A 14,774-nucleotide genomic window follows, 5' to 3' on the forward strand; every position below is an offset into this window, starting at 1 on the left:
GGCGAGGGCCCTTGATAATAAAATTTATCCTCTTAGCGTTTGGGCGATATGCCCATCTTTTCTGAGAGCGGAGCAGAGCAAAGCAACTTTTTGTCCAAATCTCATGGCAATATTTATAAGGAAATTATTGATGCGGATGTCTGCAATCTTCAATGGGAAGTAGTAGGCCTGAGGAGCTTCATTGTCGACGGATAATGTGGACCAATCATGATCCGACCGAGATCCAGTTTTAGCTGTTCTTGGACCACATCGGCATGCTTAATGGTCCCCTAGAGCTTTTCTATAGAGATTATTAACACTAATCAACCCACTCTTACCACCTAATAAAAATTCCATATGTGCATTTAACCTTTTGTGTTGAAGTTAATCAAGCGATGGCACCTCTCTTAAGTCATGAGAAATTTTATCCACAACAAATGTTAGATGCATTAACCACCATCCACATGTTATTCTAATCTTAGATGCATTAACCACGCGGTAAACATGAAAACTATTGGGTAATTTTTAATAATGTTAAATGCGAGTGCATACCTTATACTACAGGAGACAGACACTTGTTATTCCTAAGCTTTTCATTAGCGCGCGGTTAAGGCTCTAATGTCTCCGTTATATGTATATGTTACGTGTATTTATATGATATCAATGTGTTAAAAAGAGATCGCTTGTTATTTCAATGTGTTGCCGACATAACTCAAATTCGCTAAATAGGAGTTGAAAATACGTTGTCGATAACAACGAAAAGGATAACTCTGTCTAGACATCAGAGTTCGGATAGTGGTACTAAATGGTTTTTCTTGGAGGTGTGTCTGCAGTTAACCATTTTTCTTAATCCCCACGGTGCAGTAACACGAGTAAACTACCAAATGACCATCAAATATCCCACAGTTTCTATCCAAGGACGTGTCATGATTTGTGCCTGACTGTCAAGAATGGATCTTTAATACATCCATCATGATGAGTGCTTGGTTATGTATAAGTTACATTTACAGTGTCTTGTTACTCTTTTATCAGCCTTTCTTCTCAAATTTGCAAACATCTATTCACTGCAAAGCTACTGTGCACGGTAGATGAGCATAGTAATAATATAATTGTGCTACCCTTTTGATTGTTACACTTGAGATATAGTTTGAAAATATCATCCAGATTAAAAGTACTCCCTGTAAATAACTCCCTGTAACTAGTGAAAGCATGGATCAACAACATCGTGGATGCGCTAATTTTTCTTACTGTGGCCGAATAGAGAAAAACAAAATTTTGGATGGATCAACAACATCGTGGATGCGCTAATTTTTCTTACTGTGGCCGAATAGAGAAAAACAAAATTTTGGATGAGAATTTGTTCACTGTTGAAATAATTTTTCTTACTGTGGCCGAATAGAGAAAAACAAAATTTTGGATGAGAATTTGTTCACTGTTGAAAAAAAATTCATTGACTGGGATGAAGATAACCCTAAAATTGCCGCAGTTTGCTTGAAGACATATCACAAATTCTGCTCCTAACTTAAAAATTAAGACACTAACGACTAAGCTAAAAATAGTAAGGAAATTTACATCGTTCAATACATCTTAGTTCTGCTAGCACGCATTTTTATTTATACCAACCATATCAGAAAATAAGAATTAAAGCTTTAATATAATTTCACTGAATAAGAACCTGTGTACAGTCGATTCTATCAAGTTGTTTAATCAAAAGAAACACTCTTTTGACGGTATTAATTCTCGAAGGACTACTTAAATACCAAGTCAAATCAAATACAAGTAATTTAATTCCAGATTCAAATTAAAACAAAGACAAACGTAATATTAACACCAGAATAATCAATTTCTCTTGATTCTCCCCTTAAACCTTTAACCTTCAATTGCTAATTGTTTCAAAGCATATAGAGATAGCTCATGTAAGAGCTCCTACAAGCCTTGATTCATACATTTACAAAAACGAAAAGGGAAAAAAAAAACTTTAATAAATATCAAAAGATCACTAATCGGGTAAAATACTTCTATAGCTTCTCTGTGATCAATCAAACAGATCAAATAAATTATAAAAGTCTGTCATAGCACTGATCATACAACAAATCAAACTCTTTTTTCACGAATCTTTCTCTCAGGAGATGATCAAGAGAATGTTCGAACCTCTGCTATCTTCCCTGAACAAAACTATGCCCCGAATACAGCAACTTGCTTGAGCCTCTCAACTTTAGCACAAGCAACAGTATTGAACTCAGCCCGAATGATCCTTAATGACAATTGTTGCTCGTTTTGTTGGATGGCACTTCTTATTTATTTCCAACAGTGACCATCTCTATGTCGAGTCTCACATTAAGCTTGTCCGAAGTTTTGGCTCTTTGAGAAGGTGGTATCAGAGCCAATTCATGCAAATTCAGGAGCTCTAGCTTGCATGATGCCAAGTTAATGGTGTATAATTTGTACAGAGATGATGCTCAAGAGAACAGTCAGATGTTGAAAGGAAAAGCCTCAGTTGAAGAAATATGTTGAATCAATGACATCTTTGAGATTGAAGTCTCCCCGCTCTGGTAATGGCGGGAAATTTAACGTGGGAAAAGATTTCTGAAAGCTCTCCAATAACTGCAGAATGTACCAAACAAACAATCAGAACTGAAAGTTTTTTATTTTATTTTAAATCTACTAGTGAATCAGGCGTCGTCACTGACAGGTGCATTTTGTAAGAAACATAAAATTACTCCAAACATGCAAATGTTGGTAACATGATGCTAATTTATTTAGTATTGTAGAAGCATACCAAAATCTCAGAGCTCGTAAGCTGTTAATATAATGTCTACAAGCTTAATTCAAAAGAGAGGAGGTGCAGAACCATGAGCCTACAAGATTTACTGCAATTGCATCTAAACTTTTCTATTTTGAATGAAACCTCAAGGCTGAAAGCAATATTGTCTGAGAAAGACGAAACTGCAGCTGTTTTTATATTTGATTTATTAGGTTTTTTTAGCTTAACTTTGTGTTAATTTTACACCTTAAGTTGATTACTTCCAAATTTTCCTGCCCTTCTCCATGGCTTACTCTTCCCAATGAAGCAGTTTCTGATCATGTTCCTAGAGATGTAGATAATTGCGATCAACAAAGATCACAGTTGGATTGACAAGCAACTGTTGAAAACGGTTTTCCACTGCTTCGATGATGTCAATTTCTTTTCAAAAAATTTCTATTATTTTTCTTTGTTTATTTTTTTGGGTAAAATGCTAATAACCCGTAAGTTCATTTCTCCCTTGGCCTGGGAAAATATACTTACATTCTCCAAAATTGGTGTCTCGTAGAGCTCCACAAACTTTTCACGAAGTATAATGTTCATTTGATCAACATCACATGCATGTGTCCAATATGAGTCATGGACTCCTGCAGTTCAGAAATAAAACGATTCAGTCCTCAGTAAATCATAATTTGGGAGATGTTTTTCCACGAAAGCTCAAGCAACCTGCAAAATTCAATCCTGCCCTTTTGCAAGCAACTGCAGTCATCATCATATGAGAACTATCAAGAGAGTGGACAAAATTAGGTGGAAAAGCTGTTCTCTGCCGCTTAACCAGAACCTACAAAGAAAATGATAGGTTGAAATGAAACTTGAAAGTTCTATAGTTCAGTTCAAGACTAGTTTAATTGAGATTTAAAACTGCAAAAGTTCAGTGACCACCTAAAAGTAACCATGGATGTTAGAAAGATAATAGTAGTATAGAAGTGGTAAAAGGGAGAAGTGATCAACCTTATCTGTTTCCCGTTGCAAGGTCAAAACTTGAAGAGAAGTCTTAATCTGCAAAGCAAATTCACCAATTTATTAGTATGTGTGTATGTATGAAGCCAAGACTTGAAACCCAGTTCTTATCTCCACGTGAATTGGGCAACATCATACTAGTGTATGAGTGAATCAATGTGAGTGGGCTCATGATCAAGCTTGAGTACGTCTGTGTAATTTTTGGAGGGGGAGGGAAGGAGCAATAACTATTAAAATAATAGCAAAGCCAGTAACCCTCTGAACCTTTTTGCTTCCACCAGAATTGAGACAGATAAACAATAGACTTTGAAAAACAATAAAAAGAAACTGCAAACTTTAATGAGTACATACAAGATGTCTTCCAAGTTTGCGGTATGGTTGGACAACAGGTAGCCCGAGAGGAGTTGTCCACCTAACTGGTTGATTCTCTGAAGCAATTATCTACAAAGACAGACATGGCTCGAAATCAGTGGGGGCCTATCTGATTATAAATTTCAGGTGTTTTGTGCAAACCATACATTTTTTTTTGAGGGCGGGGGGTTGGGGGGACTGGTGTTGTCCTCAAATTAACTATGAGATAAACAAATGAATTATGCATAAAGTACAAAATAACTACCAATAAGATGAAATTTTCAATATTTGAATATAAAATCAGAAAAATAAATGAACCGTGTTAAAGTAACATGAATTTTTAAAATTAATGAAAACACAATGCATACAATTTTATTGTAGAATTTCTATTCATTGAAATATTATTTTATAATTTAAAATTCATTTAAACCTTTTTTTTTGGGATATTAGTCCCTTGAATCTTTAATATTTTGAAATTAGCCATTCAAATCATTGGAATTGCTATTATGTCCCCACAGGTCTTATATCTTAATCTTACACTTAAATATCCAATGTTATAAGAAACAGGGGACCTAATGGCAATTTCACAATTGGAGTGACTAATTTTGAAAGAACCTATAAAAATGGGTAAATTTACACTTAAATACCCTATTGTTTACCCAATGTTGCACATAAATGCCTTCAGTTGTAAATGGCTTCACTTAAATACCCTAAAGTTTCTAAAAGGAAATTCTCATGCAAGCACTGACATCCTATTTTTAGAATATTTAACCCTTATTTTTGGTTAAATCTATTGTTAACTTATCAAAATCCCATTTTAAACCTACCCCAATTCTATCTTAAAATAAAATTTGATAGGTTTAACAGTACATTTAAAAAATAGTAAGCGTTAAGATGTTCTGAAATTAGTGTGCGAGTGTCAGAGAATTTTTGGAGGAACCTAAATGTGCGTGTCACAGAGAATTTTTGGAGGAAACTTCTCATGTTTGCACAACCGAGGGTACTAAAGTGCAACTTTTAGAAACTTTAGGGTATTTAGTGAAGAGTTTTACAACTGAGGATATTTATGTGCACATCGGGTGAACAATAGGGTATTTAAGCATAATTTACCCCATAAGAATTGGTGGACCTAATAGCAAATTGAGGGAGTAATTTCAAAATATTAAAGATTTAAGGGTCTAAAATATAAAAACACATCTTCACAACTACTGCAGCAATTTAAGCTTGAAAACTTGACGGAAACTGATGCATGAACTATTTCATTATACAATATTGAATCAAAATTTAACCAAAACTTCATCATGTAGAAACATTCTACGACTAAGTGTTTTTATTACCTTTTAAATCTGTAGTAAATTTTTATGTTATTTTTAAGCTATCTAATACCAAATTCCAATGCTCCTGATCTGAAAAAACTGAACTGCCTGCCAATACTGAGACAAGAAGACAGATCTACCTTTCTAGTATGCAGGGGAGCATGAACGTACATTAATACATATGACTTTAAGGGTAATTTGAAACGAAAAAAAAAAAGTTTGAACAATTTTTTAACCATAATATCCGCTTTTGGATTTATATTTGCTCTATATTCATTTAATTGACCGGGAAAATTCAATGCATATGAAGCTATGCACAAGTCCTGGAGCAAACAAACCGTCGAACAGTGAAAAATCTTCTTCCTGATAGTTAGAAATAGACTATAGTATACATGTACAAAGGCATCAACTAGTCAACAGACAGGCATATGTAAAGAATAGATTTTCATAATATCATTAGCAGAAGTAATTCTTGTGATTGATGCAATCCTCCTACACACCTTTGCACAATCCCCTAGCCAGTTCATGATATTCCGTGCCGCTTGAAACATTTGTTCAAGTGCAATCAAGGTCGTCTGTTCATGAAAGATAAATTAATCAAATCTGGTGTCCTCCAAATTGAAAACTAATTGAATCAATAGGACACAGCTTATAAAGGTCAGATAAGTGCCAAGAAGCACTTACTTTTGCCGCGTAACAAGAAGCACTAAATAGTTCAGCTTCATCTGCAATAGCACCTCGTTCCTTCAGCCTTCTTTTTATTTGCTCACGTGCACCAACATAAGTGACGCCGTAAACAGATGTCATGACAGTTTGCTTCACCAATTTTCTATCAACCTAGATACAAGTCAAGCAACAGTTGAAAGGACAGGTGATATTTATTCTACTGTTCTATGGAAAAAGAGTTCTATAGTACATTTATATCCAGAGTGATGACTGATATTCCATATAGTCGTATTGGGCTTATCATATCGTTAACACACTGCCTTACGGAAAGCAGATAATGTTAAAGCCATGCATGTATTTGTCTCATATGTGTTCGCAAAAGAATTATGAGTATGAGATTAAACATTGGGCGTATTGGGCATATTTTTTAAGCGTATGTGATAATATCGATTCATAGTTTGAAAGATTTGTTTCTTTTTCCTTATCACCTCATTTTAAAAAGATTAGAGGAAAAAAGAGGGATCTCACGTGATCAACTAACAGTTTGGCGCGGAGAGCATCAGGTTCCTTGGCTGGGTCTTTGGCAGCATCCTGTTGCATGATATCAAGTACCCTGCATAGAATATAATGTCACCAGTGTTATTTACATAAGCTATTGTCATCATACACAAATAAGGATATGTTTATATCATAATGAAATAGAAAAAATTTTAAAAGAAAGAAGTGAATATTTATATTAGTTATAGTCATAAAATAGATCATGTTATTGAATTATTAAATAAACTACATTTAGAACATCCATTAAGTACACTTTGACATAATTACAACCAATTTGAGGAATTTTAGCAAGAATAAGATAATGAGTATATAAGGTCAAAATGCAGAGGGTTCTAGGGTACTCCCATGACAATACTGTACCCCCATGATCCCCAACCACATGTTAAAGAAGACACCTGAATCTGCATGAGAACTCCAGTCTTCTACAGTAGATAGTAGTTCAAGACAATAAAACTCCATATCAAAGTTTACAAGTTGAATTCATCCTAACAATGGGTTTTTCTGTACTTCTTGTTCACGACACTGGAAATAGGAATAGATGCCAGACGTTCCATACATGGATCAAAAAAGAGGAATGACAAAAGCTAGATACAAGCTGTATTAAGGTGGCAAAAACAATCAGTGAAAATAAAGACGTCAGTCTGTAGAGTCCCGCTCAAATTCTACATGTATACTCCGCAATGAGTAAAGTGATATCTTCTAGGAGAGCCTGTTCGTTTTTGTTCTGCTTTAATTTCCATCACATCTTGGGAGATAAGTTCATTCTCTATAAACAAATAAATTCATTCTCCATAAATAAATAAATCACTTATCGAGTTCATCCCTTCTTCCAGCATCTTTGCTATTTGCAGAGAAATTCAGAGTAAGACTGTAAGAGGGTGCTTGGAGGGGGCATATTTTTAGAAGCTTTTACGCTATGTTAGCTTTTGGTGGCTTGTAGCTTTTATGATAGAAGTTGTATTAAAATTGTTTAGGTAGAATACAGATTTATTTGCTCAAACCTAGGTTATTTAGGTGAGCTTATAAGCTAGTTTTCCAAATGTTGGGGAATACCAGTTTTTTAAAATAGGACTTATAAGCTAACTTATTTGGTATTTTACCAAACAAGTAGATATGAAAACACTAACTTAAAAGTTAGTTTGACCAAAAATAAGCCCCCCAAACGCCTCTAAATCTCTACTATGTTGCATCTGCTTAAACTGCATTGGCTTTCCTACCTTACAACTGCCTAGTAGGTTTTATGAGAAGGCTCTATCCAGCCTCTCCCACTAATTCCTCAGCCATGCATTTGGCACCAAAGGCGCATTAAGTAACAAAAAATCAATAAACAATGAAGCCCAAGATAGAGTACAGCTCATAGACAATCCAGCTTGATGTGCACTGAGGTAGATGGTGCTCATTATTGAGAATAATCAATCAATCAATCAACAAAGGCAACAAAAAGAACATGAGGCAAGGTTGATGGACTCTTGGAAAGTGAAAAAAAAAAGAAATTTTTTTGGATCGGTTCACTGAAAGAAATCTCAAACCCAAGAATTGCAAAAGAGAAGCTCTTAACTATGGGACAGAATAAAACTTTAGAACAGCAAAACAGATTACATTTGCCACTGAATATAAAATGACAAGGATCTGATTCTAATTGTGTTTTTCACAGTTATCTCAAAGTTTTTGTTCATCTTTGATCTTTCCATGTATTCTTTTATCATTTTATCCAACAAGAATAATTCTTTCACACATGATGTGAACAATTACTTCAAATGCCAGAAAGATTGGAGAACACTTCATGCATAAATAAGCATACAAATTATGTCTATTTTATTTGCAGAACTTCGCACGCAATGAAGAATTAAGTTCAGCAATGCTAGTTGAAGTCATGAACACAAGGATGATGACACAACTTAACATTTGGACCTGAGGAAGCAGCTTGCAAAGAAAGATTTCATTGGCAATAGCTTAAAGCACTTATAAGAATCAGAGACTCGTGAACAACTAACAAACAGATTATTTAATATAAATTATAAAAAATAATGCAGTGGCATGAAGATTTTAAAAAGAAACAATCCAGTACAAGGGTTTTCTTACTCCCCAAAGTGAACACCATACCTGGCAGCTATTCCTGAGTAAACATCTGCAGGTTTCTCTCCAGTAACTAAGTTCACTGCAACAGCCCCTAACTAGACAACAGACAAAATAAATTAATACGTCATTCTATAATCATCTTTGACCCACTTAATACCATTAGAAGTTGAAAGGGCATATTAAGGAGAATACTATTGTGTAAGATCATAGAATAGCAAATTTGCAAGATAGAAAAACTTATGCTTGTTGAAGATGCAAAATAAAGTTAGTACCAGAATATCCTTTATGCAATCACCTGTCCAAAAATGGAGTAATAGCTAATTTGAAGAATCATCGGCATCCCTTGCAAAGTTGCAAAGTTATTAGGGAAGCACTTAGATAGTGACAACCATTCTAATAAACTACAATTAATCCAATCATGCCAATGCAATTAAAAAAGGCAACGAAATATGGAATTAAAAATTTTCACCATGAAGGTTTGCATTCAGTCTAAATTATTCAAAATAATAGTAGAATCTCTTTGGCTTCCCATGAGCGGTAGATCAATTGGCCAAACAAGATAAATCAAGCATCCTTGGTACATTTTAGCGTTCGTTTGATTGTCTCTAGTGTGACTGATTGTAAGATGATCCTTAAGTTTCTGTTGCACTCCTGACTTTACAACAAACTTGATGTAGTTTCCAATGGCAAAAGCTCTAACCTAAAACTAAATTACTAATGTAGTGCTACACTACTTAATTTAAGTCTTTTAACTATTAGAACTACTAATAAACATCCCAAACTACCCCATCCAAACCACATCCCCTCCCATGTCCAACAGAATTGTTTGGCTGCTCTTTTATTCCAGAAAGGAAAGAGAGAAAGGAACCAAAATACTTCATGTTTGACATCACAAAGTTCTAAATTTGGGACCCCATCTTCAACCACAGGGGTTAAATCTCCATACTTATAGTTTTTGAGTTCGGAATAAGGCTTTAGGAGGAAAAAGATGGGGGCGATTTGGTTTTTTCCCTTCTCAACCAGTTTAGCTCATTAAAAGATTAAAGAGCAACTGGCACTGAAAGTTTAGGGAGTTCAACTGCCATTTCAAGTTAGAGAGGCATTTGAACAACTAGTTGATAGCTGGAGGGGGCATTAGTAATTTGTCCAAACAGATAAGTTGCAACAGTTCTTTAAGAAGACAAAACCTAGAAAAGGTGGGGAAAAGATAATACATGTTGGAAATAAGTGTAGCAATTTCCTCCATTAATTTTCGATAGAACTATGCCTTCTCCGTTGTAGATAATCACTCTCGCTGATTAATAATTTATAGATCGATGGTAACACCACGGAAATACTATGCAAAAGAGCAAATAAACATAAATATGGGCGAAAGGCAGTCTACCTGGTCTCTTCCTAGAGCTGCATAATGCTGAAGACCATTACAAGAACCATCCTGAAAGAATTAAACTTCACATGTTAAACATTGCCCATAGGCAGCATAAGGAGACAAACATATAGGTGACATGCAACTTTAATGAAACCAAACTCGTATAAGAACTGGTTTTTCGAAAATTATTAAATGAAATTGTTATCTTTCTTAAGAGTTAGAAGCAAATAAAACGATGCCACGTCTAATTAACTGGTCTAAACAGAGTCTAATGAGAATATAGTCTGATATATCGTGCGTTTGGGGTGTGTGTGTATGTGTGTGTGTGTGTGTGTGTCAGCTATTCAGTATAAGGCCAAATGAGATATTGCGCCTGGTCATCAAACTAGCATCAAAACTTCGAAACACACCAATATTTTGAAATTAAGCAACCCGCAGTCAAAATGGACACCCTAAAAGGAATTGGAAACTATAAACGATATTTTCAAGTAACAAGCAACAAAGGAAAATTTTAGAACCTTGGTAACATACATTCAAGATATTCAGGATCTGGACAACTGTTTCCTCTTCAACAAAGCATTGTGGCACAAGGATATACAATGATACCAGTGATTCAAAAATGCAAACAATGAAAAGAGTAAGCTTACAATATTACTTGCTATTTGTGTACCGATACACCAAATAAAAAAAACTGCTGTTTACATGCTATATTTACTATTTTACTTCTGTAAAAAGGATCTCGAGTGATTAACAACCTTATTTAAAGGACGGGTTGCTAGTTTGTGCAAGTTGGTCAAGCAGCTTGTTTGGTGGTAGGTTCCCACACTCCTAGCAGACACATAGAAGACTCAAGGGAGAGTGATATGCCAGCACACGAACCCATGTATTCATAAGCAAGACTAAGATATGTACAATATGCAAAGTTTTTTATTTTTCTAAATCTCTGTCAAAAGTACAGACTTTGTTATCATCAACTCCAGCCAGAGCCATTTTGCTTTTCCATTTTGTCCAACTTAAGTGGGATGCTCCAACTTCATTTTCTTAATGTATGTAATTATTTCTATGGAAGTTCAGGATGTAAATAAAATATGCATCTGCACTTCAACTCCTCAAGTACCCAACTTCGATGGTTATCAGTCTAATGCTTTCTGCCCCCACACCCAACACCCACTTCCTAGCTCTTTTCCTCTTTTACACATACATGTTTCTCTCTTCCTGAGGAATCATTAGGCAAGGATGCTACTTTTTTCCTTCAGCAGATGATCATAGGGAGAAAATCCTTCTTTAAATGGCATAAGTTTTTCCCTTTTCTTCCCCTTTTTGGCTTCAATCTACACGTTCCTTCAATTTATACATCTTGTTCTTTCTTATTTTCTTTGGTTAGTGTGTAAGCACAATCGCAGTTGGTCAGGTTGAGGTGGAGTACTGGGGATCAACAATGGAAATTCCAGCAATTACAGAAGTTTACGATCATACACAGAATGTTCTTGTAGATGACATATGAAAGCAGAATAGAAGACAATGCAGAGCATGCAAATCAAAGGTCAGAAGACAAGTTATCGACCGTATTTTCGCAAACAATTAGGTGTCGATAAAAATTATCATTGATGGAAATACGTTCAAAGCGAATCCCTTCTAAACAATATTGAACATTGGACCTGCAAGTCCTTTTGTGTTGTCCATTTATCTCATCTAACATAAATACAAGTGTAAATCAGAAAAATAACCACATAATTCTTTATTTAGCCATTTCCTTTCTTCTTCTGGTGTGTGACTTCCTAAGAAGATTAGGCTATGACCACTGTTTTAAATATCGGCCGATAACCGATATTATCGGCCGAGTTATCGGATTTGGGAGCTCTCCGATAGGATAACTTGGATTTTTAATCGGTTATCGTTTTTGGCAAGTTATCGGGGAGTTATCGGCATTATCGGTACTTATCGGCCGATAAGTAAGGTTTTTTTATCGGGATTATCGGCCGATAAGTAAGACTATGCAATCGAATGGTTTCATTGTGCGGTCAAAATGTAAGTTTTGCTTTTTACAATTGGTTAGTGATTTTAAACATGATGATTTACATTTTGGTATGTTTATATGTCATTATGCATGGTTAGATTACATTTTTCAGTTATTATATTATATATATACACCATTCTGTATATCACTCCGATAAATACTACTTATCCCCGATATATCCCCGATTTCCTCTATCCGATAAGGATTTTGGCCGTCCGATAAATCCCCGATAACCGATATTTAAAACCTTGGCTATGACAACTGCTGAACTGTTAATTATTTGTTAACAGGCATCTGGAGCAAGATGAAAACAGTTGCAAGATGCAATCGGATCCACCTGGATGGTGAAGTTGCTATCAGATGCAATTATATCATCATGCAAAGGCAGTTAACTGTTCAAGGCATAAAAATGATATTATGTGAAAGATAAGGAAATAAATGTTTGTATTAAGATATCATCTTAGAACTAGCAGCAAGAAACAAAACATGCTTCGAAATCTCATACAAAAGCACACACATTAGAAGCCTGTTATACCATCAAAAAGAAGTGAAGAAGACAAATAACTCATGTATCTAAGCACACCTGATGCACAGGCACATGTGAGATTGTAGTCTCTGGTGAGGAGCTCCTCAGTGCTTCAGCAAGATTGATGCAAACTGCCAAGCACTGGAAAGGATCTTCAGCACCTAACCACCACCGTCTGCCTTCGAGTGGTCGATCTGCCGAGTCAAATATATCCTCCACGTGATTCTCGGTAAATGCTATCCTTCCATCATATGATAATTTATCAACTCCACCACCATAGAGACCTGCCAAATGTATCTTCAACCAGCGCAAACCTGATTTTCCTAATGGACGACCTTCTGCAAACTCTAAAACGCCACGACACAAATCTGACCCAAGATGATTTAAATATGGGTGCATGGGATATGCACGACCTCTAAAGTCCAGGTTGTGTGGATAGTAGAAGCCCTCTTCATCTTTCATTTTTCTAGCTACCTGTTCACCAATGAACATGAAGAACAAATTTAAGTCAAATGGCAGTATTAATTGAACACTAGCTATAATATAGACAATACAATTTCTTACAGCAAGTTTAAGTTCCACGTCACACCGCTGGGAGTGTCTTTCACTATTCTCCTTCTTTGCAGATCTTAATTTCCATTTCCACTTCTTAATTTTTGATTCATCTTCGGTGTCAGGCTTCTCTGGGAGAGGAATCTGCAATATCAATGAATGAAAAATGAACATAGATGAGTCCAATAGCCAGCCAGAACTATATCAATAGGGGATTCATTAAAATGTACTCAGACTTGGCAAGACTTCTCACATCATCTCGATCGACCAGGTCAGCAAGACGACCACCACTGGACCATATTCTGTCAACAATACTCAGGACCCTTTTGTTAATCCTCCATCTGGTACTACCTACTGCATCTAGTGCCTGCAGAACACGAAATGAAGTCAACAATAATAAGTCTGCAGACAGCAAGCAAGCATATCTCTAAGTGAGAAATTTGACCATAATTACTAGTTAGTATAAATAGTCACCTTTTAAAGGGTAAATTTCAGGAAAAAAACCCTGAACTTTGGGTGAGTTGCACAGAAGAAAAAAAAACCCTAAACTTTGGCCAGTTTTACAGAACCACCCTGAACTTTGGAAAAGTTTCACAAATTGAAACTGTCATATTTAAAAAAAAATAAACCCCTTACTCAGTATTCAGAAAAACCTAAGTTGCACGGGTACGGGTGCGGGTGCGGGACATGGCGAATTTGTAAAAGGTAGAGTACAGGGACACTGATGAAATTCATGAGATATAATCATATTTCTGAGCTATATATGTAAATGACCCTTACCTTTTTAAATCATAGTTCTTAAGGCTGAAACGAGCTCAACCTTTATCCAACAAGTTACAAAAATGGATGTGAAGTGTAGGACATATATCAAATAAGTGTATGTTTTAAATTAAACATGCATTGCATACTTGAGTACTGGTTTGAATTTATATATGCATATATTTAAGGAGTGTCAAAGGAGTGTTAGGTATGGGTACGGGTACGACACATGTCAGGTACAGATACGACCTGTGTCGGATACAGGTACGAATCTGTATTAGTAGTACACGGGTAAGATAGAGTAAAACCATTAAAAAAACTCTCCGCAACACCCTTATTTTTTCATGGCTCCCTCTATACTGTACACACTGACAAATTCCGGGACAAACTAGCCTCAATGTTCAAGTGGAACTTTTGAAAGTTCACGGGTTTGTGAAGCTCCCCAAAATATAGGGTTCTCTTATTTTTACTTTTTTTGCAAGTCACCCCAAAGTCCATGTGTGTGTGTGTGTGCGTGTGCGCATGGGTGAGTGGGTGAGTGAGAGAGAGAGAGTGTGTGTGTGTGTGTGTGTGTAAAATGTACTTTTTTAAAAATTAAAATGAAGGACTAGATCCCACAGAATTAGAATATCACTAGCTGAACTAAATTAAGGATTCCACATATATTTACAATAGCAGGCTTTAGAATACCACTCAGGCACGTGAACATGTGCATTTACTAAGTAGTTAACTTTGTTTGACAATAAAATACACATTGAAACAACAAACATACAAATCTGAAGCTTTAAAGAAATCAGGTGAAAATTGATATGACTCTTTTTTCGTGGGGTTAGGGGAGG

At 35.6% G+C, this 14,774-nt stretch overlaps 1 protein-coding gene across 1 annotated transcript in view; it reads right to left on the bottom strand.

Annotated features, from left to right (window-relative positions):
• Positions 1 to 2,231: 2,231 nt before the first annotated feature.
• Positions 2,232 to 14,774, bottom strand: part of LOC109827918 (DNA-directed RNA polymerase 1B, mitochondrial-like) — a 16,323-nt gene continuing 3,780 nt past the window's right edge. Inside the window, exons 7-19 of the mRNA XM_020394939.1 lie at positions 13,430 to 13,543; positions 13,189 to 13,320; positions 12,682 to 13,098; positions 10,097 to 10,147; positions 8,737 to 8,807; positions 6,604 to 6,688; positions 6,094 to 6,246; positions 5,910 to 5,984; positions 4,094 to 4,183; positions 3,734 to 3,781; positions 3,449 to 3,563; positions 3,266 to 3,369; positions 2,232 to 2,583 (exon numbers count right to left, since the gene is read on the bottom strand). Of these exons, the coding sequence (XP_020250528.1) occupies positions 2,473 to 2,583; positions 3,266 to 3,369; positions 3,449 to 3,563; positions 3,734 to 3,781; positions 4,094 to 4,183; positions 5,910 to 5,984; positions 6,094 to 6,246; positions 6,604 to 6,688; positions 8,737 to 8,807; positions 10,097 to 10,147; positions 12,682 to 13,098; positions 13,189 to 13,320; positions 13,430 to 13,543 (1,566 nt within the window). The 3' untranslated portion in view covers positions 2,232 to 2,472. The remainder of the gene's footprint in view (positions 2,584 to 3,265; positions 3,370 to 3,448; positions 3,564 to 3,733; positions 3,782 to 4,093; positions 4,184 to 5,909; positions 5,985 to 6,093; positions 6,247 to 6,603; positions 6,689 to 8,736; positions 8,808 to 10,096; positions 10,148 to 12,681; positions 13,099 to 13,188; positions 13,321 to 13,429; positions 13,544 to 14,774) is intronic.

The sequence above is a fragment of the Asparagus officinalis genome, unplaced genomic scaffold (assembly GCF_001876935.1).
Source record: "Asparagus officinalis unplaced genomic scaffold, Aspof.V1 AsparagusV1_Un553, whole genome shotgun sequence".
NCBI lineage: Eukaryota > Viridiplantae > Streptophyta > Magnoliopsida > Asparagales > Asparagaceae > Asparagus > Asparagus officinalis.